This window comes from Mastigoproctus giganteus, chromosome 6 (assembly GCF_048544385.1).
Source record: "Mastigoproctus giganteus isolate SK-2022 chromosome 6, ASM4854438v1, whole genome shotgun sequence".
NCBI classification, from domain to species: domain Eukaryota; kingdom Metazoa; phylum Arthropoda; class Arachnida; order Uropygi; family Thelyphonidae; genus Mastigoproctus; species Mastigoproctus giganteus.
The window spans coordinates 16305456-16331503 of record NC_143580.1 but is presented as its reverse complement, the minus strand read 5'-3'; the positions used below and the strand labels follow the sequence as shown (position 1 = coordinate 16331503).

General features: G+C 35.9%; 1 protein-coding gene across 4 annotated transcripts in view; it reads left to right on the top strand.

Moving 5' to 3' along the window:
* Nucleotides 1-849: 849 nt before the first annotated feature.
* Nucleotides 850-26048, top strand: part of LOC150084008 (protein max-like) — an 80425-nt gene continuing 55226 nt past the window's right edge. For all 4 annotated transcript variants that reach the window (XM_090374986.1, XM_090374985.1, XM_090374984.1 and 1 more), the window contains exon 1: nucleotides 850-1043. In XM_090374986.1, the coding sequence (XP_090231112.1) occupies nucleotides 1005-1043 (39 nt within the window). In that variant the 5' untranslated portion in view covers nucleotides 850-1004. The remainder of the gene's footprint in view (nucleotides 1044-26048) is intronic.

Here is a 26048-nt window from a genome sequence, read left to right as displayed (position 1 = left end):
TCCAGTCACTCAAAGCACGTGCACTTAGGCACTTTGGCTGGAGGCTTGGTGTTTGAAATTTATTTATTTATTTATTATTATTATTATTATTCACTCCGTCCTTGCCTTCGTCCTTATTATTCGTCCGTCCTTGTATGTACAACAAATTTCGATGTAAAGTTGATGACCGAGGAGTTCAGTCAAACAATAGCTTTTAACCTGAAGTTACTGAAATTATAAAAGTGGTTATAAACATTGGAGGCGGCTGGGGGGATGGTCACGAGCAGTGTCGTAACTATAAAAAGAGTGGCCCCCCCTCTGGTAAAAAAAAATGCTCTGGAAGCAGCAGCTATAAAAAAATATTGTTTGTAGACAGTAAATTTTATTATAAACATTACTAAAAACTTACATTTTTATTCAATTAATTTTTTTTCTGTTTTGATCAGGAAGGCAGTGGGCCCACTTTTCGTCGTGAGCCCCAATGCACCGCATAGGCTGCATTGGCATAGTTACGCCACTGATCATGAGGTAGTGACGTTTTTCCCGTTAATGAAAAACATTAATTCATTTCTAAACCAGTTTCAAACTCATAAGCACTTGGAGATGGTTTATTTTATAGTCTTATCTATCATCTGGTTTCAGTCCAAAGTATAGCAAGAATGTGATTGGTTAGTTTGGTCGACTGGCATTCTTACAGATTTATCCTGTAACTCAGGAAGTAGTACCGAGAGTTTGGTTAGCAGTCGTATCCGTAATTGAAATGGTCTTCTAATTAATTGTTTATTCTTCAAGAATGAAATTACTAACAAAAAAACTGTAGTATTTACACTGCTATTTAAGTGCGTAATGTTACATCGGTCATGTGTTTATCTTGGTGATTGTTGTGGAAATACATTTGCACGTGGGTTGACCGCGTGGCGGATGAGAATCGCCATTTTGTGGGAGTGAGAGAATCTCTGCAATAAGATTGTATTATATCGCACACTTTGGACTACCTTTTGCTGTATTCTGGAGTTAAGAAAAACATGAGTGATGAAGACAGAGATGTAGACATCGAAAGTGACGTAAGTTAGACCATATGGCGATATTTAACCTTAACGAAACTGAGCACCTTATTTGGAACACGACTGAAGCTTAGTTTGTATTGCTCTAGTCTTAGTAATACTAAGCCTAACTTTCTCGATGATGGAGAGCATTGCATTTGTTGTTTACTTTCATTTCAGGAGGACGATGTGAGCCCTTCTTCTTCAAATTCGAGTTTAAACAAGCACGGAAGCAACCAATTTCAAGGCCAGGTAGTAAGTGACTGGTACTTTTTGTTATCGTATTCTGCTGCGATATTGCCAGTGGTAATCGAATCTTTTTCTTCAGAATACGAGTAGAAAGTTAGGAAAAAAAAAAAAAAAAAAATCGCAGCTATAAAAGTAGGTTTTGCTTTTAATTTTTGCGATTCGTTTCTAATGATGTAGCCATCTTTAGTGTATGTAGCAGTTAATCCGTGATTACGATGTGCAAACTGGAGTTCGTTCATTTTGAAGACGGTCACATCACATGATTTTAAAGGTTGTATCCCTGTAGTGTACTCGGAATGAAATTAGGATGACATTATGAAATAGCGAGCTTGAGGTGTGCTCTCACTCAAAGAGATTGTTTCAAATAAGCCAAACGTCGTGTTCCCATGATAAGGTGAATAATGTGAGAGGTTAATTGTGAAACAAAACATTTTAGCTGATTTAGTTTCCATAGCGACGTGATCAGTCGTTTCCATCCTAGTATTAAATTGGGGAAAAAAAAAAGAAAAAAAAAAAAGAAGTCATATAGAATTCCCGGACACTTGTGTAGTGTGTATGCATTTGTGTAATTTTATGAGACTTTATTATTATTATTATTAGCCATATGGTGCAAGGAGGAAGCCTATACCTGCACCAGCTGGCTGATGCTTATGCTGTACCAGCCAAAAAAAACAAAAAAAAAAACAAAATTCCCTGAGAGAGAGAGAGAGAGAGAGAGATGTAGAAAGGACTCACCAAGAAAGAGAATGATGATGATATCCAGCTCAGGATCCTGGGTGTGCCAAACCCATACTCACCAGATGTGAGCCCCCGGGACTTGCGCGGGTATATTTAATGTTATTTTTGTGTTTTGCTATGTGAATAACTGCTTTGTTGAGTATTTCTTAGGAATCACCATTATTTGAAAATTTGATCTTCCAGCATATGTCATCATCTCAGTATTGAGTTAACAGCGAAGAATTTCTTTTCAGTATTATGTAGTGTCACTTTTATTTCAAGGGCCTGGTAAGGGTAATTTTCCGTGGACATTAGATGGAAAATTATTTTATTGTATAATACACTCAATGAAATTTAGGGCGAAAACTATAGAACATTTTGTATGTAACAGTGAGAATACTAGATTTGCTACTTTTTTTTGGTATGGGTTTTCTCATTGTTACATATAGAATGAGGTTATTCCCTACTTAAATAATAATATTGTATAATATAAAAATATATTTTCCCTTCCAAAATATATCTTGCATAGTTGATGAATCAGTGGCAAAATTTTCATACAGTTGCTTCTGTAAAGTCCCACTGTCAAGTATCTCTAATGGTTCTACCTTTACCACAACAGATGACATTTGTTTGCATTTTGAACCACCACAATCTTACTGGTCACTTGCTTCATTTGGGCTATACAAGTTGATGAAAGTTGAGTTGTCAGTACTACTCAAAACATGACAATCTAAAAGTTTAGCATTCAGTGAATTAGTTAATCAGCTTCACGTGTGAATCATAAGAACCAGAAACTCTCCAAGTAATTCATCTTTAATTATCAGTGTAATCTTGTTCATGAATAGTAGTAGACAATTCATTGACTTTCTAATGAATTTCCTATTGTGGCTGGAGTATATTAAAAATTTTAGGACTCTCGGATGAAATTTTCATCTTGCAAAATCAACTCTGATTCTCTGTTTAGGTAAATGGCCAACCAAAAGACTAAACTGGTTGATTATCAGGTGGTTTTAGAAAAAAATGAGGTTCTGAAGCGATTCCAAATTTGGAGGATCAACTGTACTGCATTTAATTTTGGGACAATTTATATGTCAAAATTAAAAATAGATTTTGTATAATTTTTTTTTTACCTCAGTGCAGTCATGTACTACTAGAAGCAACAAATAAATATCCCCTCCCTGCAAAATAATTTTTTTTTGGGTTTTCCACAAAATAAAAAATTATTCATTTTCCTTTCAATACAATTACATACTATTGGATGCAACTAAAAATGACCCCCCCCCCCCAAAGCAAATTTTTCTGTTTTCTTTTTTTTTTTACTTTAATTTATACTGTGTGAATACAGCAATTGCCTTCTTTTCTGTGTGCATTTAAGCAGTGGCAAATCTCTGGGGGACTACTTCAGGGGGGTCATGCACAATTGGTTTGGATTGATTATTAAAGAGCACAGGAAGCTGGTTTGTGAATCTTGTGGGGGGGGGACACAGAATCTGTAGTTTTGTTATTGCATTTAAATTATTCAAGGCTAGTACAAAAAAATGCATATCAGTTCAGTCATATGGATTCTTCCCAAGTATGGTATTATAAAGACCACTCTGTTGTATCCATATTGAGACTCCATGAGGCTAGATTAGAAATGTCTATGTTATACAGAATTTATTTTCTCTTATAAGAGGTTAATTTTAGAGTAAAACAGTTGATCAGTTTAGTGATAGCCAATTAGCAGTTCACAGGCTCGATCTGTCCTGAAGACAATTCTATTAGGCTGGCCTCCAACAGTATTTCATGTTATGCTGAAAATAAATAATTCTTTATGATAAACATAAAGAAACCAAAGATGCATGCTCTGTCTTCTAGTTAGTCCTTTTAAATTTGTATGGCCCAGTGAACCAACCTTTTGCGTTAGGTTTTACTTTTCTATACTAACAAACCTTACTGTTTAGTCTATTAAACTCTTAAGGGAACCAACTTTTCATGTTGTGTTTATCGTGTTGAAAATTGAATTTTAATAATTTTTCTGAAGCTTAAGTTTATTTTATGATTTTATAAAATTAACTCCGAATAATTGCATGCATATCATGGTTTTCTGTGTTTTCACCCATCACTGGGGGATTCTGTGCTACTGCAGCAACCCTCAGACTGAAATCAAGATTTGTTATTATACCAAGAAGAATAAAAAAAATAATATGATAATTTATTGTTTCACTTTATATATATTGTATTTTTTTATTCTTCGTAGGTTAATAGCAAATCTTAGTTTGTCTGAGGGCTTTGACTGTGACCTAAAGTGACCAGATTTGCTCATTGCTGTTTTTCAGAGATGTCTTGTAACTTTGTATTGATATTTAAAATTGGATCTTAACAAAAAAAAACCAAACTGCTAACAACAAAGCACATTTCTCTGCAGAATGAAATTTACTTTAAAGGCAGATTCATGCAAGCAGAGTTGTTTGAGTTATATTTTGCACATTTACACATTTTCTAAAAATTACAGTATACAGAAATTCAAATCTATCTTCAAGTATTTTCATTCTTCTCAACTTTCAACCCATGCAGGATACTAACTATAGGTTCTAATACCTTTCATGTTTGGAGTTTTCAAGAAAATAAAAACACATTTCAGTTTTTTTGCCCTTCTATAAATGAATAGAGTCACTTGCTCAGTGTCTCTTGTTTTAAGTTGTGCATTTAATGAATTGGCCAAATAGAGTGGCTAATAACTGAACAGAAAACAACAGAAGCATCCAACCAGTGAAATTTTAGGAGTACTGTGAAAAATTAATATACATTTTGAAAAAAAATATGGAGAATCGGGATAAACCTGCAGATAAGTCATGGCTATCAATCATCTGCATTAATAGATAAATTAAAAAATGGTAATTGAAAATCCTGTGGAAATTTTTCTGAGATGGAAAAAGAATCATTTAATTAACTACTGAGAATGATAGCAGCAAGAATTATGAAGGAAGGTTATTCTTATGGGAGTTACTATTCCAGTGAAAGAAAAATTGTTAGTTACACTTGTCATTATTCATTGCTGACTGCTGTCAGATATTGGAATATGTATTTAGAGTAGTTGACTCTATATATAATTGATATGTGTAAGTGAAAGTAAAAGAGAGAAGAAAAAGAATGAAGTATAGTGAAATAGTAAGGGAATAAAAGAAATTATGAAAAAAAATAAAAACCCCAGGATTATACATAAATGTATAAATAAAAAATAGATAAATATATTGTCATATAGCATACAACCCTGGTTTGTTTACAAGTGTTGCTAACTATCAAAATTGCATGAAAAGATTACAGTATAAAACCTTGGTTTCTAATATAAAGCAAAGCCAAATTAAAAATGGTGAATTAGGGAGAATTTTATAAAATTAAAGAATTTAAAATATAAGAAGCAAAGGCCAAAAGTAGATAAACATGCAAGAAATAAACATATAAAAGTAGATAAATATATAACGCAGGCATGTGGTTTACTGTTGCATGACCATATATTTATGTATGGCGAAGGTAAAGAAAGCCTGCACGAGAAGCACGCAAAAGTTCGATAAAATTTACTGGTAAAAGTACTTTGCCGTAACAGCATTTGTATTGCTGCTTGCTCAGTAAACATGCAGTGGATGTTATCGGTCAGGAGTAGAAATTGAATCCCATGGGAGATTGAAACCATCCCGAAGTGGAGGGGTAACCTGACCTTTTTTCTTTAGAATCACCGGTGAACTAGTGGATAAATTGTTTATTAAGAAAAAAAAAAAAAAAAAAAGGCAAAGGAAGCCCATACGAGAAGCACGGCAAACTTCGAAAAAGTTTACCTGTGAAACTATGTTACGAACATTTTTTACGACGCCAGAACTTCCAATATGACTCTGTTCATGTTTCAATTAGTGATTCTAAATAAAAAAGGTCAGGTTACCCCCTCCACTTCGGGAGGGTTCAATCTCCTATGGGATTCAGCTTCTACTCCTGACCGATAACACCCACCGTATGTTTACCTAGCGAGCAACAATACAAATGCCGTTACGGCAGAGTACTTTTACCGGTAAATTTCTTCGAACTTTTGCATGCTTCTCGTGCAGGCTTTCTTTACCTTAGCCTTATGTATTTTTATTTATACATTTATGTATGAATAACTACTTTTTTTAATGTAATTTCCTTCTTTTGTTTCCTTACTTTTCTACTTACCTTTACCATTTTCTGTTTCTCTTATATTTCTTTTCTCTTTTTCTTCTTCCTTTTTACTTTCACTTATATTCATTATGGTTGTTGGGTGTGTTCTGTCTGTCACTGGCCCTTGACCACGAATCTCCCTTCCTTTTTTCATCTTCACTTTCTTCCTCTGGACTTGGCACATCATGACCTTAGTCGCCCTTAAAACCGAAATCAAATCAAAATCCATAAAAACCGAAATCAAATCAAACTTTCTTCCTCTTTTCTCTCTTTATATAATATTTTGTTTATATGTGTATATATATATATCAAAAGTTCAATGCAAATTATGATGTTACATCCCTTATAATGGTAAGGAGTTGTTTGCACTTTTTTTTGTAATTAAAAAAAAAAAAAAAAAGTGTGCTTGGACATCATAATTTTTTTTCCCATTGCTGTTCCATAAACTCTCATAGTTTCTATTATTCACTCATCACAAATTTGAAAATTTGTGAGTGAATGATAGAATTTCTAGCAACTTTGTATTCATAAATTCCAAAATTACATCAATCATACAAGAATGGATACCAAACAGTAGTATAAGACAAGAGAGTTCATGTAAGTATGCATTTTACACATGCTAGTCACTGGAAGTGAATAATTTATTCAAGTGTAGTAGTTATCCCTAAGAGCCAACCTGTTTGGCTGAGTAAGTGTCTGCACGCTTCAGTACACCACTAGACCTGCACTCTGTTTCACCCTGAGTTGACACCAAAGAAAAGCCTATCTTAACCAGTTTACACATGTTATGTATTACTCCAAGATACAAAAAATAGTTCACTGTTAATAGCATTTAATGTTATATAAATTTGGATCTTTACATGTTTATGGAAGAATTGCCACAATACTTTTTTTTTTTTCCCATGATCATCTGTATGTAAAAAAGTAAGGTCACCTGTGATTGATATTAATCAATCTTTGACCTTGGAACAGAATGCAGTGTTTTTAAACATGGACAACATGTCACTTCTATGTTGCTACTACTGAGCATATTCTCCATAATTATACTGTAGTACCGTAAAATTCATTTGCAGTACTGTTTAAAATAGCTTGGTGTTATTACTCGAAATATTACTGTTTACTCGCCATCAGAATTTCAATCTGAAAAGGTTTTCTCAAAAATAAATGTGAGAACCAAAGAGATATTGCTAGACCAAATAGTATGAATGTCTATAGCTTACAGGCTTCATATAACGTCAGTAAATATTAAACATAATTTAGAATGGTACATTGCTCATTTGTTAATGTTAAAATAATGAAAAAAGGTCATTATGGAGTGATAAACCATACTATGTAATATTCAGATCTGATGTGTACTTTGGGTTTGATAAATGCCTGGCAGATATTACCTACTACTATGCACATCAATGAAATTCAAAGGAGGAAATGTTATTGTGTGGTGAATCTTATTGTTTGGAGCCATTATTGTTTAGCCCATTAGTCATAATGCCATGTCATTACTTTTGCACAATTCCAGGGTATATATACTTTGCTAGTTCTTTGGAATTGGTCTTTTTCATGTCTCAGTGCAATAATACTCTATCCCATAAATCTAGCTTTGTATATATCTTATTTGAGTAAAACAGGATTCTATAATTGGGTTGGCTGTGTAAGAGTTTTGACCTGAATCCCACAAAAAAGCTTTGGAACAAGCAAGCTGGAATGATGGATCCGAAAAATACCAGTATAGTCCACTGATTGTTTCCATGACAACTATGGTCCACGTGTGCTTTTAGTATATTCTCATAAGCTCTTTCAGTCTGTAAATGCAAAGTGAAGTCAGCTGTTGGAAGCAAAAAAATATACATGAAGATCTCCCTGTTGTAAATCCACTCTGATCTTTTCAACATCATTCTCTCTCTCTGCATTTGTTAAATGTAATTTCTTTATATAGTTTTCGTGATTTTTTTTTTTTTCTTTCTCATCTGCTTAGAGTTCAGCTAAGCATTTTCTTCATGTAGTTGTTGATCCATTAAAATGTTATTGAACATGATTAATATTTTTATTAGTTTGTCTCCACATACTTAAAATAGTAGTTCTACTTGTGTTTATGGCTTTACCACTGTTTTTTTAGATATATTTGTAAATGCAAGAATGCCTGATGGCTTCACCATGTGTCTGTCTGTTCTCATATAACAGTTCAACTCCTGATGGGGAGAGTTTCATGCAGTTTGCATATTTGATTCTTTTGGAACCATTTGGAGAGCCATTCAGAATTTCATTAAAATAGGCAAATATAAATCCAATAAATTTTTTAAAAATTATTTCCTTTTAACACGTATCAGGTTACTTATTTTTTTAACTATGGGCTGTATTTGGGGCTCTAAATGGAAAGTTTTATGAAACAGAATGCTCATTAATTAAACATCTTATTTTTAATAAAATGTTTTATTATACAATATTGCTGATGTGTATGACAAACCGGAATGATGTTCTGGTGCACCTTGGTCCATTCCAAACTCTAGTTATATTCAGTGGATTTACATTAAATTTGTTTAGGCTGTTGCATGAAGTATTTAGAAAAAAAATATACAAAAAAAGCTGAATGTGGATGTGTGTATATATAACCCAACTTTTTTGATTCCATTACTGTTTCTCTCTCTCTCACACACTATTTACAATATTACATCTCTAATTCAAATATTTAATCTCATAATTCCACTTTCTCCATTTTGCTTTTATGATCATTCTAATAATTCTTATCAATCTTAACATTTCTTCAACTTCTTATGGGACAGGAGTTGTGTATTCTGTTATTTTTATCCTTCTTAATTTTACATAGTTTTTCTCTTTACATATTCTTACCTTTTTGTTTTATTTCCTGTGATAGAACTTCACGAATCTGGCATGTTCAGGACCTAGCATATGGCAGATGTTTGAAAAATACTGATTTTTGAAGGCCATATAGCTTAAGTATTTAGGAGTAACTCATTATTTTTATTTGACAATACAGTATCTGTGAACCCTATAATCTATACAAAATGATAGCCATCAGAATTAAGCCAAAATATTAACTATTACTGCTTGATTAGTTCAGTGAGTAACATGTTTACATAAGTAATAATGGTCATGGGTTTGAATGCTGCCTCTGGTATGGGTGTTGTCCAGTATTTTTTAATATGAGGTGTGAATAGGGCAGTATGATTTCAGCAGTCGAATAATTGTCTTAAAAACTTAATGCAGACTACTGTACAATACTGTGAACTAGTATTGAATGGCTTGCAAAATGAATGATTTTATATGTTGCAAATCCAGTGTAATAATGATGTACAGTCTTCTCAGAAATATGTAAAAAGAGAAAGAAATTGTTTTGAAATTATTAATTGAACTTAATGCATATAGCTCCAGCATTTTTTTTTTTTTTTTTTTTAGTCCGGGCAGCCTGTTTTTTCCCTCTGTCCTTGTATTTGTATGGTTGACTACCCTTGGAAAAATATTTAAATTAAGTTTCAGGTTTTTGAATGCTGGAGTCTTGAGGTTCTGCTATATTTTTTAAAGGATACAATGGTGACGTTATGCCGAATCAGTTTCAGTATTTCTTGAATCCTTAATATACTGCTGCTTATTGACACCTAATACTTTCAAAGCTGCTTTATAATATATATTTCCACTTTTACTTAGTACATCCTCTGTGGTGTCATGGGTACTGATGCCTTCATTATAATGTGTTTTTTCTAAATTTTTTTAACCTGATATACCGATGTGATAGTTAACAGTGGGTCATGTATTTTTTTATTTCTTTCTTTCTTTATTTATTTTTATTTTTTTTTGGCAGCATACTTGCTTGACCTCTTGATGTGTGTACTAACATTCATGTGTTACTCCATTCATTTTTTTTTTTTTTTTCATTTATTGAGTAAAGTGGCCCCTAGCCAAAAAAAAAAATCTGTCAAATCTGCTATACATATAGAAATAGTATAGTACAGTATACAATTATTTACAATACAAATTTCACATTCACATTACAAATCAACTGTACTGTGCAATGGTCATCCCCTCAGCTACAGCACAGTAACCTGGCAAGTGCTTCTTGATTAGACCAGAATTCGAGCCTGTCACCACCAAATACGGAGGATGCGGAAAGGTCAGGGAATGACCACCGCATATTCCCGGAGCAATATGGCCTTAGTTGCTAATGCTCCCAAATAACAAACAAACAAACAAACAAACCTGGCAAGTAGGCTACAGCAGAAACCGATGAAGAGACACTGTCCACAGATGAGCACAAGCATCATATCCTAGAGACTGATTATCATAACAAGCTGGACAAGTAGGCTACAACAGAAACCAATGAAGAGACACTTTCACAGTGAGCACAAGCATCACATCCTAGAGATTGATCATTGCCGGTATTCTCCAAAAGACAAAGAATTCAATGAACAGCCATCTACCAGCAGCCAGAGAGCTCAAACCAGCAAAACCAAGCTGGAAGAAGGTGTTATTGCAGGATCAAATCCAAGAAAAACAACTAAGGCTTCTTACCAACTGTGTTGGCAGGAGCAGAAGTGGACACTCACCCATTAAGGAAACAGAGTACCAACATCCTGTCCACCTCTGCAAAGAATTTTCTCTATTCCTATATAAAAAATAACATACTGTTCCATGTAAAGAAGAGAGTACAGTCCACCAATTCATCCATTATTCAACCTTAACTCTTCCAATTGCAAAAGTATATCCCTTCTCACGAAAACTGAATTTGCAAAATTTTGAAAGGCAATCAAATTTTCCCTTGTTTTAATGGCTCACTCCCAGACGAGTTACATTATCAACATTATTCAGTAAATCCAACCAAAATCAGCATATTCCAAACAATTAAACACCACATGTTTCCAGATCACCACACGTACAGTTGCATCTTGCTACGATTCCAAAACTATTCAGTTTAGCAAAAAATGATTCATGACCTGTTAGTAGAATGAATAACGTAGATATGGTACTAACCAGATTGGTTTAATATAATTCACACCACTAACATAACGAAAAAATTTTAATGCTATATTCTACCCTTTTCCGAACAATTCCATTTGTTTTGCCGTTTTTGTAAAAGGAGCTCCCAAATCCTCTTATTTTTGTTTCTCAAGTCATTTAAAGTGTTAATTTCAATGTCCAGCAACTCGGATTTTATACCTCTTCTCAAATAAAAGGACAGGCTTCTAAACACTAACTGTAAATCAAATGGCATTTTGTCTGCTAACACTTGCAAAGCTTTTGTGGAAACCTTCTGCAGGCCATAACCATTTTGAGTAACATAACTTGATGTATAGAATAGAGCTTTCTGGTGTTGCTTACTTTGATTGCATGGCTAACCCAGATTGATGCACCATACGTAACGATCGGCAGTAAAATGCAATTATAAATCAAATGGAGTGCTTTCCCCTTTATTCCCCATTCCACCCACGTTATTCTTGAGATCATTGCAATAAATTTCTTCACTTTCTCTGATATATAATTAATACGCAGGATAAATTTCAAGCCACTAGCAGTACATATTCCCAAGTATTTAATCATTAATACCTGCTGTAAGGAAATCCCATTCAACCTTACGAGCAGAGGTCTACTAAGAGCCAATTTACCCTTCAACATCACGATTTTAGTTTTGGACGTAGAGATTGTTAACCTATGTAAATTACACCATTTGTATAATTCTTTCAATATGCAATCAGGCCTCATTTCAAGCTCCTTTCTGGTGTTTCCATGCAGAAGTATTACCATATCATCTGCATAAGCTGTTGTGTGTGAGTGGTCAAATTCTCTCTTGAGCCAATCTTCCAAAACCAAGTTCCACGTTAAAGATCAAACACAGATCCCCGTGGACAGTCTCGAGTCACATGACCCGTAATTGATCCAAAATTCGACTTAACTGTTACTGTGTGATCCTTAAAGTAATCTTTAATTATAGAGAAAATATTAAAAGAACATTTAGCCATGTGCAATATCATCAGTACACTGTCCCAACTAATGGAATCAGAGGCACTAGCAAAATCCACAAAAATTCCAAAGGTATATTTATAATTCGATTCCCGAACATTGCGAACTAGAGTGAAGCACATCCTCAGTACCTACATCAGGAGTGAAACCATACTGTTTGTTAGAAACACCAATATTACTTCTTTGGTAGAAATAATATTGGTGTTAAGCTAAAAGTAACAGCTAAAACACGGCTAAAAGCTTCTCATAAACTTTACCAAGACCAGGAAGCAATGCAATAGATCTATATGGAGCAGGTGAACTGGTTGGAGATTTTAGGATAATCTTGAGCAGTCCATCCTTCCAAGGAGATGGAAATACACCATCTCTTATACAGTTATTAAAAACTTGTAACAATTCGTTTGAATAAAGATTAGAGAACTTTTTTATTACCTCTCTCCCTCCAGTAGGTCCATACCCGGACATTTATTTTTAATGGACTTAAAAACATTGAGAAGTTTATCATGGGTAAAGGATAATTCTTCAATGTTTTCACCATATGACTCATTTAATGCCTGCATATTATTATTATTATTATTATTATTAGCCATATGGTGCAAGGAAGCCTGAGGCTTATACTGCACCAGCCAAAAAAAAAATTTTTTTTTAACCCTGAGAGAGAGAAAGAGAGAGAGAGAGAACAAGGGTCAGAAGTAAAAGGGAATCACCAAGAAAAAGAAGAATGATGATATCCAGCTCAGGACCCTGGGTGCGCCAAGCCCATACTCACCAGATGTGAGCCCCCTGGGGTCATATGATGATGCTCTAGATTAACACACGGGTTATCAGCCATGTTATCATTACCTATAAGGTGATCTAAGATTGCACTCGTGGAATCTTCCCAACCTACACATCTCAGTGGTGCCCTTGCCAATAGAATATATAACATCAGCAGCTGCTCTGAATTTGCCAGTACAAATTTTATAAACCAGTCCCCAAGGGTCATTATTTCCTGCTGTTTTCACCAACGTTTTCCAGCAGTCATATTTCTGTTTAGTGATAGCATGGACATATTTATTACAAAGACTTTGATAGTCTTTCTTTAATCGAATAACTTCCAAGGCACTTTCCGTACGTTTGCTCTTCTGAAATTGCTTCCTAGCCTTATTAACCTGTTTTTTCAATAGAGTAAGCTGAGGTGTCCACCACTTAACTGGTCTATGTTTTATCTCTTTCCGTTTCATAGCAGCTACACACACATCATAGATAAGTTTTTGCAAAAGCCCCACAGAGTTATCACCTGTCATGTTAGATAACTCAGAGATCGCACCCATGGCCTGCTGAAGACTTCTCTCAAAGTTATCCCAGTTTGCATGCTTAACAGAAAAGTGCCGTAATTGATCCAAGCCAACAATGTTTTTCCTGTGTGTATTGATTTTATAAAATATCGCACGACGATCACTCAACATTCAGTCAGATTTGACTTTCCATCCACAGACAAATCTAGCGGTGCCTCCGTGGGCAGGAGCAGCAGTGCGTAGCACATGCTTCTTGATTAGACCGGAGTTCGAGCCCGTGACCACCAAATACGGAGGATGCGGAAAGGTCAGGGAATGACCACCGCATATCCCAGGAGCAATATGGCCTTAGTTGCTAATGCTCCTAAAAACCAAACAACAACAACAAATCTAGCACCAATTGAGTTTGTAAAAGGTACGTCTATTTTTGATTCGCCATTTACTGTCCAAAAGGTGGACTCCTCCCCAGATTGATTGCGAATCATAAGCTTCTGCTCTGCTATCATATCATCTAAAGCCTTCCCTCTATCATCAGTAGTGCCACTGAACCAGAGTGAACTCTTGGCATTAGAATCAATTGCAAACAATACAGACAAATCTCTTAGCTTATCAAGAACACTATCTATATAAACTAAATATGGCCGAATGTCAAGAGTTGTATTTAAAATATATTGAAACAAGTGTACCAACAGTAGACTGAATGTTAACACAAACTGCATGACTGCTACATAAGGATTCAATTTTGGTTAATACTAAATCAGAATTAAAAACAATTATTGCAGCTCTTACTTCTGGACAAGGATTATATATGACCCTATAAGAAAGAGGGTAACCAACTACCTTATCCTTCACATAATAACGTTCTTGGATGCAAGCAACATCGATATTTTCTTGTTGACATACAATATTTATTTGATCCATAACAGATCGAGAATGCTGCACATTCAACTGCATTATTTTCAGACCTTTAAATGAACTTATATTGTGAGTGTACTGATTTGAGTTACAGTAATTTGGACTAATGGCTACAGTTATGAAAGGAATCAGCCATACGCAGTTTAATTAGTTTAAGCACTCTTTGATACTCTGGACACTTTTTGTCACGAACAGAATGGTCTCCCATGATTTCTAGCAATACAGTTCGAACACGCAGCCTCTTTGTTAATGTCTTTGCAATTTTTATATGTATGGCCTTTCCCAGCACAATGGCTGCATATAGGATCTTGTCGTCTACATGTTTTGCCCAAAACCCTGACAATTATTAACATACAGTCACAAGATAGAAATCATTTAACTTGTATGACATCAGTCCAACAAACAAGCGCTAAGATTTTTCTCATACATGTCACGTAGAAGATCATCCTTCTGAACTTCCTTACTAACATCATACACAATTAACTTCATTCCAGGTCTTTTGGGAAATCAAAAAGCTAATCCAAGCTGTGTCAATTGTTCTTACTTTTTTATTTCTTCTATGTCTTTTTTAGTTTGTGTCTCTAAAACAATGCCATGATCAAATACTTTTCTTACCTTCCGTATCCTGACCTATCTCAACGAGTTTCTCATTTCCTTATTATTCGTTTCAGATTTTATCGTTTATCCGTATCTTGCCTATAATTCATGCATACATTATCCGTTCCTTAAATTTCTCATTCTCTATTCCAAGTTCCAAAACCATGGCTTCAAGAAGATCCTATCTAGACAGCATCCCTCTGATTGATACCACTCTCCTTGGCAAAAAGGAAATCTTCCAAAATCTTTGTGTAATTTAAATGTTATTTCTGTAAAGCTATGAGTATTATCTCTTCCTAAATCACCATCTGTGCGAGGCAGTTTCTTTCCCCAGAAGAAGTCATGTTTTTTGATAACAGGATTAAACTTTTCGTTTTCATTCCTAATTTATTTTTAACGTGATGACAAGATACTCGCTTCAGTGTCATTCCCTATCTCAATTTTAGCTGAAGAATTTTCATTTTTCTCAGCCAAATTCATATCACTTTGAACATTTTTCTTAACTTTACGTAACTCCTTATCCCAATTATTTTTAGGCACACTGATCTTGACTTTCCTCTTATTATTTTGTCTTAAAACGGGAGACCTATTGCATGATGAACACAGTGATCCAACTGAACTTTCTTCCCCACCGTAGAACAACAGCCTTTGATGAGTTTTGATGGAATATTCAGGAGATCTACGTGGTGTCAAAAGTGCAATGTCCTTATCATCCCTATTATCCTTACTGTCCAATTCTGCTAACATGATAGCATTACCTGAGAGAACCTCCTCCCATTCCAACATCTCACCTACACCTCCAGAGATAGAGACCTCAGAAGGTTCTTTGCTTTGACTCAATGACAATTTACCTTGAGATATACTTGGATTCTGAAATTCTAGCTTACGCAAAAAATTCCAATTCTTCCTTAATCTATGTTTGAAATTTGAGGACTTAGTGGTCTCTGTAGCAACAGTGAGATCAGACTCATTAGCACCACTTTCAAGATTGTTAGAACCTGCAACATCTTTAAATTCAATGCCACAAATTTTTTCACATGCGAGATCAACCTTGTGTGTATCTGACTCCATTTGATAAACAGGTTTTTTTTTTTTTTTTTTTTTATTATGAGAGGACACTAATAACCATATAGGGGTCACTACCAGCCTTTTTCCTTCGTTAACATTGGCTATATAAGCCTTTACTATTTAAATCTAAAATTCTTTAAAATTATATATCTTTTCCGCTAAGAAGATATTTTGTTCCTAACTTAGATGAAACTAATCAGCCAGATATACCCTTCCACTTATTTGAAGTCCTCTTCATTCATACTTTGCAGATTTTAAAAAGTAGATCTTCAAATTTTGAAGTACCAGCGTTATGCTAAAGCATGGGCAGCTGGAACTGACAGAACAGAGAATGCTCTAACTGCCAAAACAGACTTATCATAAATCTAGCTTGAATATTACCTTTCCTTGGTTAGAAATCGTCAAACCTAGTAGGCCTTATCAGAATATATCCGTGTATCACAAGAGTATTTAAAGTAAGCACTTTAAAACCATATTTATAAACACTTTTAACAAGAACACATATAATAGTAACTATCACAACTAACCATCATTGTTATTGTGATATCATGTGTTATTCCAGTACCATAGCCAGCCTTGTGTACATGTAATAGTAGTAGAGGCATGTGATGCAATAAAGCAAGCTTATGTAGCATCAGCCAAAAAAAAAAAAACAAAAAAAACCCCCATTTCACACATGTATCCATTCCCTCTAAACGTTTGTCCAGTTCCTCGTTGAATTTATTTAAGCTTTCAACTTCCATAACGACAGATGAAAGTTTGTTCTAGCAATCAACTACCTGCTGGTTAAAGGCAACTTTCTGCACAATCTATTCTATAGCTCTCTTTCCTCAATTTGAATTTATGTCCCCTTAAGTTCGTAATCTGAGCAATGAGTTCAGCTTCATTTATCTCTATGCCATATTCTCATCATAGTTATTTTTTTATATTTCTGTTCGAATCTTGTTTTGCAAAGCTATCTTATATTGTAATATTATGTAATTTTTACTATATATTTTATATATGGAATAGTATACTATTCATAATTTTTCTGCAACATATTTTTCCAAAGAAATATTCTCTGTTGTTTCTAAATGCTGGTCTGATCCATATTTCCTTTTATGCTTTTCAAAATTAATCTTGGTTGTTTAACAGCTGTTAAATATTTTAAACCTTTACTGACAAAGAAAATCTTATTGTCATATTGAAAACTCCTCTGAAAATTTTGTCATTTATAGAGCATGTTAAGTAATACTTCTATGCAAAGACTGAGTTGCCAATACTAACTGCAAGGGTGCCTCCGTAGCCAAGGTGGGCAGGAGCAGCAGTGCGTAGCACACACTTCTTGATTAGATCGGGGTTCAAACCTATGACCACCAAATACGGAGGATGCGGAAAGGTCAGGTAATGTCCACCACATATCCCCGGAGCAATATGGCCTTAGTTGCTAATGCTCCAAAAACCAAATAACAACAACAACTAACTGCAAGTTTCTGGGAAAAAAAAATTCTCAATTTTAAATTGGTGTCAGTTATGATTTATGTCAGTTATGTCAGTTATACTGAAGTTATGATTATAATAGTTACTGCAGAGGTAATGAAGGAATGGGGGACTGATTTTTACTTGCATTTGATCTTCCCACCTATATAACGTTCTAGTTTTACAAAGCAAAATTTCTCTTTGACTGTGGACAAACTAATGAATCTCACCTTTGTCTATCAGCCAGAACTGTACCACTCTCTCTGCTCACAAATGGGACAAATCTTTCAGACCTTTTTATTTGCAATTGTCTGGTATATGGGTATCATTTTTATTGATTGATCAGTACATTCTTCCTCATCAGATGGCTAATAGACATCTATAGTGCCTTCATATCTGCATTCTAGAATTCAAGCATTCTAGTGGTTTCTGCAAAGCACCCAGCACTGTTTTGATGAGTCTCATAAAGTTACAAGATCAGGTCGCACTTGATGGTTGTTTGAATTGTTACAAGTTGCAGAATGTTTACGGGGTTCTACATGTTGAGAGCATTCGGAAGTATATATGTGATCAGAGACAAATGAATTTTTTTTTTTTTTTTTTTTTATCATTTCAAAGTGTATGATCTGCTTATTGTCTCCCTTTGTCCTTCATTTGAGATGTGTGCTTAGGTGTCCCCCAACCACATCTCAATTCTTTCTGCAGTAGCCATTATGATTGCAGCATGACAATGCACCATGGACAGAAATTCAAATTTGCTTTTTTTTATGGATACTTGCAGTCAGTAATGGCACCTAAAATTTTTCATTAAAGTATTACTTAACAATTTGTAGATTAGCAAAATTTCAAATATGGTTTTGACACATGTCAAAAGTTGATGATGTTGGAGTTTGAGCAGATATCATCTTTTAAAGGCACAAAATATGATATTGTTGTACACGTTGGCACAATTGACATTAAGAGTAGGAGATCTGCTGAATTTAGCAAGTACAGGTTAGTGTTGAAAAAAAGTCACGAGTTAGGGTTAAATTTGAAAGTGTCTGAAATTTTGCCCATACATGACAGGAGGGAGTACGTGATGAGAGCATTGTCAATCAATTCGGCCCTGGAAAGATTGTGCAGTGCTCATGGAGTTAAAATTTTCTCAGCGTGGTCTGTGCTTATTAACCGGAGAGACTACTTCTACAGGGAAGAGATGACTTAAATAGAAAGGGTGAAAGAATATTTGCTGATGCTATCGAGACAGTTTTCTGACCCACCTAACACTTTAGGTGGGTCAGAAAACTGCTACCTTGGTAGGGGATACACAGACTAATAGATTAACAATGGCCGCAGGCAGAGGTGAAAGTGATTCTTGCTCTGCTTCTATTGGAATAAGCAGCAGTGCCTGGGAAGCAAGGTGCTAGGGATTTATAGAACTTCTGGGACTCATAATGGAACAAGTAAATAGTGTACATGGGCTGTGCTCGAGTAACTAAGAGTAAGAACAGATGCTGTATACTTGCATGTACACCAATGCTATTTGAATTTGGGGAGTATGTACACCGATGCTATGGAATTTGAATTTGGGGAGTACAATGTGTACAGAAAGGATAGACAGGATAGGAAGGGAGAAGGGTTATGCTTATAGTTAAGAAACACAAAATCTAAGGAAGTGCATCCAGTTGGCATGGGTGGCTAGTGCAATGTTGAGTCAGTTTGGTATGACATAAGCATTGGGAAAGCAAAAATGAGAGTAGCAGTGTGTTATAGTCCTAATGGCTCTGATGAGTACAACGAATAGCTCTACAGAGAAATAGTGGGCCAGTAAATCAGAATGTCTTATTATTGGGAGATTTTAACTTTCCAGATATTGACTGGAACTTGTGGGTTGGTCACATGCACACTAGCAAGACTTTTGTGGATTTACTGGATGACTGTTTTCTACAGCAGCTGGTGTGAGAGGCAACTAGAAGGAGTAATGCTCTTGATCTGATTATCAGCAGTGATTATTCCTGCATTATTCCAATGCTAGGAGTTTGGTAAATAAATTTGATGAATTTGAGGTATTGCTCAAAACATCAAAGGCAGATATTGTTGGGATATCAGAGACGTGGTGTCACACAGATATAAGTAATGCGGAACTGGAATTTGGGGAATACAATGTGTATAGAAAGGATAGACAGGACAGGAGGGGAGGAGGGGTTATGCTATTAGTTAAGAAACACATAAAGTCCAAGGAAGTGAAGCCAGTCGACATCGATAGACAGGGCAGTGTCGTGTCAGTTTGGTGTGACATAAGCATAGGGAAATCAAAATTGAGAGTAGGAGTGTGCTATAGGCCTAATGACTCTAATGAGTATAATAAGATATTGTACAGGGAAATAGAGTGGGCCACTTAATCAGAGAGTCTTATAATGGGGGATTTTAATTTCCCAGATATTGACTGGAATTTGTGGGTTGGTCACTCACACACACACACTAGCAAGGCTTTTGTGGATTTATTGGATGATTGTTTTCTACATCAGCATGTTCGTGAGGCAACAAGAGGGAGCAATACTCTTGATCTGATTATCAGTAGTGATTCTTCATGCATTAAGAATCGGCAGATAAATGAACCACTAGGTGGCAGTGAATACAGTGTGTTGAAGTGGGATTTACTCAAGGAGGTAACTACCATCAGAGGTAAAGGGAAGGGTTTTTGTTTTCGTAAAGGCGACTATGATGGTCTGAGACAGTATTTAAATTCTATACAGTGGGACCAACTGATGATGTTACCAACAGCAAACTCAAAATGGGAAGCATTCAAGGAACTAATCTTGGAGGCTACCAGGCTTTACATACCAACTAAGAAATATTGTTCAAGGTTTAGGCCTAAATGGTTGTCAGATGAACTAATGAGACATGTGGCAGAGAAGAAAAATGCATGGGATACATACAAATTAATGGGTGACATGGAAGCCTATGATAGATATAAGTTGGTCTGTAACCAAGTCACAAAGGAGATTAGGCAGGCAAAGGCAGACTACGAAAAATCCTTGGCAAAGGATGCAAAGAAAAACAGAAAAGAGTTCTTTACATATTTAAACTCAAGAAGGAAAGGGATGAATCAGATTGGTCCACTGGATATTGATGGTTCAACAGTTGAGGATCCTGCTCAGGTGGCTAACAATCTAAACGAGTATTTTGCATCTACATTCACGCATGAGGAGTTATTCAGGAAGGAGAATAATGTAGGTAAAGTAAACATTGGCAGTGAGCTGGATGATTTTGTAATAACTTAGAGGAAAGTGGAGGAGAGATTGTTGAGGATAAACATAAAAAAGGCACCTGGGGTGGATGGGATCTATCCAGTTATATTAAAGGAGGCAGCAAAGGAAGTAAGCAAACCCCTAGCCATAATTATGAGAGCTTCTTTGGACTCAGGGGAGGTACCCATAGACTGGAGATGTGCTAATGTAACTCCAATTCACAAAGGAGGATCAAAGGCTGACACAAGTAATTATAGACCTGTTAGTTTAACTTCTGTTCCAGGAAAATTAATGGAGGCACTGGTTAAAGAAGCACTGCAGGATCATCTAGACAAGAATTCAGTTATAGCTCAGAAGCAGCATGGTTTTGTTAAGGGCAGGTCTTGCCTGACCAATTTGATTGGATACTATGATGTAGTCACAAAAGAACTGGATGCAGGGAATAACTTTGATATTATATATTTGGATCTTAGAAAGGCTTTTGATACTGTTGCACATGGAAGACTGCTGCACAAATTGGAGCAGTGTGGCATTGGAGGCAAATTGCTGCTATGGATAAGGGGATGGTTGAGTGGCAGAAGACAGAGAGTGGTAATCAATGGACACTGCTCAACGTGGACTAATGTTATTAGTGGAGTACCTCAGGGTTCAGTGTTGGGTCCGTTGTTGTTTTCGGTGTTTATGAATGATATTGATGATGGGATATCAAGTTTAATGTCCAGGTTTGCAGATGATACAAAGGTTGGCAGGGTTGTTAAGGACACTACTGACACTATGCTGCTGCAACAGGATCTGGAAAGGTTGAACAGATGGGCTGAGGGGTGGCAAATGAAGTTTAACATTGACAAATGTAAAGTACTACATTTATATGGGAAACAGTAACCCCCGAGCAACGTATCAACTCTGCGGTACTACACTGACAGTGGTGGAGAATGAAAAGGACCTGGGGGTAATTGTGTAGGCAGATATGAAGTTCTCTGAGCAGTGCAGATGAGCTGCAAGAGTAGCTCATGGTGTCTTGTCAATGATATACAGGAATTTTTCTAGCAGGGATAAGGAGGTGATTATTCACTTGTATAAGGCAATGGTTAGGCCACATCTTGAGTACTGTATACAGGTCTGGAGGCCTCATTTCAAGAAGGATGTAGAGCTGCTGGAACGGGTACAGAGAAGGGCAACAAGATTAGTGAATGGAAGAAAGGGTTGCTCTTACGAAGAAAGGCTTAAGTTTTGCAAATTACAGAGTCTGGAGACTAGGCACCGGCGAGGTGATCTGATAGAGGTGTATAAGGCTTTGAATGGTTTGAGCATGCTCAATGCCAATGGGATTCTTCATCTTGCTCAGAAAAATCACCTCAGAGGGCATAAATTCAAATTGAGGAAGGACGGATGTCGGATAGATGTGTGGAAATTTGCCTTTGGCCAGCGGGTGGTTGGTTGGTGGAACCGACTTCCATCACTTGTTGTTGAAGTTGATAGCCTAAACAAATTTAAGGCTCAACTGGACAGGTATTTCGAACGAACGGAGGGGTGAAATGGGAGTGGTGTGTGTGTTTTTTTTTTTTTTTTTTTTGGCTGATGCTGAATAAGCTTGCTTTCTTGCATCATATGCCTCTACTAATGCTAATTAAGAATCTGCAGATAAAGGAAACACATCACTAGGTGGCAGTGAACATAGTGTACTATGGGATTTACTTAAAGATGTAACTACCATCAGAGGTTTTTGCTGCCGTAAAGGTGATTACAGTGGTCTCACACAGTTTTTAAATTCTAATACTGTGGGACCAGCTGATGACATTACCAACAGCAAATTCTAAATGGGAAGGATTCAAGGAAGTTAAAAAAAACTAGTAGTAAAGAATAGTAGCTTCCAAGAATTCTTGGAAGCTACTAGTCTTTTCATACCAACTAAGAAATGCTGTTCAAGATTTAGGCCTAAATGGGTGTTGGATGAACTAATGAGACTTGTGGCAGAGAAGAAAATTGCATGGGATGCATATAAATTATCAGGCAACACAGTAGCCTATGGTAGATATAAACTAGTCTGTATTCAAGTTGCAAAGTAGTTTAGGCAGGTGAAGGCAGATTACGAGAAATCTTAACAAAGATTACAAGAAATCTTGACAAAAGGTGCAAATAAAAACAACGACTTATTTTCTTATGTAAACTCTAGAAGGAAGGGGATAAATCAGATTGGTCCACTTGATATCAATGGTTTCACTGTTGATGATCCTGCTCAGATAGCTAACAAACTGAATGAGTACTTTGCATCTACATTCATACATGAGGAATTCTGTAGGGAAGTTGAAGACAGAAGCTTATTAAACTCCAACAGGGAGCTAAATGATTTTGTAAAAACTGAGAGCAAAGTAGAGGATAAATTGTTAAAGTTAAACAAGAAAAGCACCTGGTGTGGATGGAATCTACCCAGTTATATTAAAGGAGGCAGCAAAGGAAGTAAGCAAACCTTTAGCCATAATTATGACAGTATCCTTGGGCTCAGGGCAGATCCTCACAGACTGGAGATGTGCAGATGTATCCCCAATTCACAAGGGGGTGACACGAGTAATTACAGACCTGTTAGTTTAACTTCTGTTCCGGGGAAAATAATGTAGTCAATGGTTAAAGAATCATTGCAGGATCACCTAGACAAGACTGCAGTAATACTTTGGATGCAGCATGGGTTTGTTAAGTGGAAGTCTTGTCTGAATAATTTTATTGGATACTACGATGTGGCCACAAAGGAACTGGATGCAAAAAAATAATTTTGATATCATATATACTTGGATTTCAGGAAAGCTTTTGACACTGTTGAACATGGAAGACTACTGTACAAATTGGAGAAGTATGGCATTTAGTTCAAGTTGCTATAATGGATGAAAGGATGGTTGAGTGAAAGAAGACAGAGAGTGGTAATAAATGGATACTGCTCTTTGTGGACTGCTGTTATTAGTGGTGTTCCCCAGGGTTCGGTGTTGGGCCCATTGCTGTTTTGTATAGTTATCGGTGATATTGATGAAGGTATATCAAGCTTAATATTTGCAGATGATACCAAGGTTGGGAGGGTTGTTAATGACAGTATGCTACTGTAACAGGATCTTGTAAAGTTCAGCAGATGGAGTCAGAAATGGCAACTGTAATTTAACATTGACAAATACAAAGTACTGCATATGGGTAGCAGTAACCCCAGAGAAACGTACAACTAGTGTACTTGGAATTGTATAGAATGAAAAAGACCTGGGGGGAAATCGTGCAGTCGGAGATGTTTTCTGAGCAGTGCAGATAAGCTACCAGGGCAGTTCATGGGGCCTTGTCAATGATATAGGAATTTTGCTAGTAGGGAAAAGGAGGTGATTATCCTTTTTTATGAGGCAGTTGTCAGGCCATGCCTTGAGTACTGTGGAGGTCCCATTTTAGGAAGGATGTAGAGTTTCTAGAATGAGTACAGAGAAGGGCAACAAGATTTGTGAGGGGAACTAAGGGATGCTCTTATGAAGAAACGCTAAGTTCTGCAAATTGTCTGGAGATTAGGCACATGCGAGGTGATCTGATTGAGGTGTATAAGGCCTTGAATGGTTTGAGCAGGCTCAATGCTGATGCAATTCTTCCTCTTGCTCAGAATAATCACCTGAGAGGGTATAAATTCAAATTGAGGGAAGGCAGTTGCAGAATAGATGTTTGGAAATTTCCCTTTAGCCTGCAGGTAGTTGATTACTGGAACAAACTTTCATCTGGAATGGATGGGTGAAATGGGAAGGTTTTTTTCTTTTATTTTGGCTGATGGTGTAGAAACCTGCTCTCTTGCATCATATGCCTCTACTAATGCTAAATACAGGTTTGTCTTTTTGTGTTATTTTTGCACTCCTTGCCAATGGCGGATTTCAGTATTCTGGAGCTCTAGTAAGTTTATACTAGAGCTCCAGAATACTGAAATATAGCTTCACAAAATATATTATTCTAAAAGAAATTGGCATAATTAAAAGTGGCTATACCTAATGTTGTGGTAGAATATACTGCTGTGATATATGTACAAGCAGTAATTTCAATCAATGAAATTTAAAAATTTTTTAAAAGTTATGAAAAGTTACTCTTTAGAGTAACTCTTAATTGCACTAGTGTTTGGCGGGGGGGGGGGGGGGAGAGACTGTGGCTTTGGGATCCTGTAGCATCTGTGCTCTGGTAAATCCAGCCAAGAACCCATCTGTTTCCTAATATATAAATATTGTACATACTAAGTTACTCATCTGCATTTAAGGATACTTTCTATTTACCATTGTAATGGCATCCTTTTTATTTGCTATTGCAGTGAGGGTAAAATGCACTTGTATTGCAAAAGAAGAGTTGTTACATTGTGAAAGTAGGCGCCTCCATAGTCAGGTGGGCAGGAGCAGCAGTGCGTAGCATATGCTTCTTGATTAGACAGGGGTTCGAGCCCGTGACCACCAAATATGGAGGATGCGGAAAGGTCAGGGAATGACCACCGCATATCCCCGGAGCAATATGGCCTTAGTTGCTAATTCTCCTAAAAACCAAATAACAAACAACAAAAATTGTGAAAGTAACTTTATTGCTAACTAATGGAAATCATTTTTCATTTGATTGAGGCAGAAGAAAGTACACAAATACACGAGTACATAGGCTGTTGTACAAGTACTTGGGGATACAAGCAGTATCGATTCTACAGGTAGAAATATACATTTTAATATACTCATATCAAGAAGTACATTATACCAGAATCGATTTTGCATAGCTTATATTATTTGATGCACAAAAATATTTCATACAACATGACATCAGTCAAGCACAAAAGATGAAGTAGATTCATAATAGATATTGCAAGATATACTACTGATTGCTGATTCACCTGCACGATGTTGCTGATTTCCTTATGTTTTTTTTTATATTTTTTTATAATCTAGAAAATGGATGAGTCAAGAAAAAAAAAATTTAGTTTGTTAGGGAACAAAACTATCTTTAGTTTATTTTGACTTTTTGCTGGTCTTGGTATTGGCATATAATTCCAACCCAAATGGACAGTGGATCTGCAAGAGTTGCAGAAAATTTTATAAATGTTAAAACAAATTCTGCAGTTTTATTTTAATTTTCAGTGAAATAGCAAAATAAATAAACTGACCTAAATGGTATAGCTTTGTGCAACAAATTAGTATTAATAGTGGCAAGCGATGTAAGAAAGCAAGCTTATACAGCAGTGGTTTTCAAACGGGGTGCCGCAACAACATTCTAGGGGTGCCATGTAATTTGGGTTTAAGTTACTTAAAGTTATTATTATAATTTTTTAAAATTTGTATATTTATTTCATTATAAAAAGGTGTACGGTATCCATCATACCGTATCTTTTTAATTTTGTAGTGATCTGT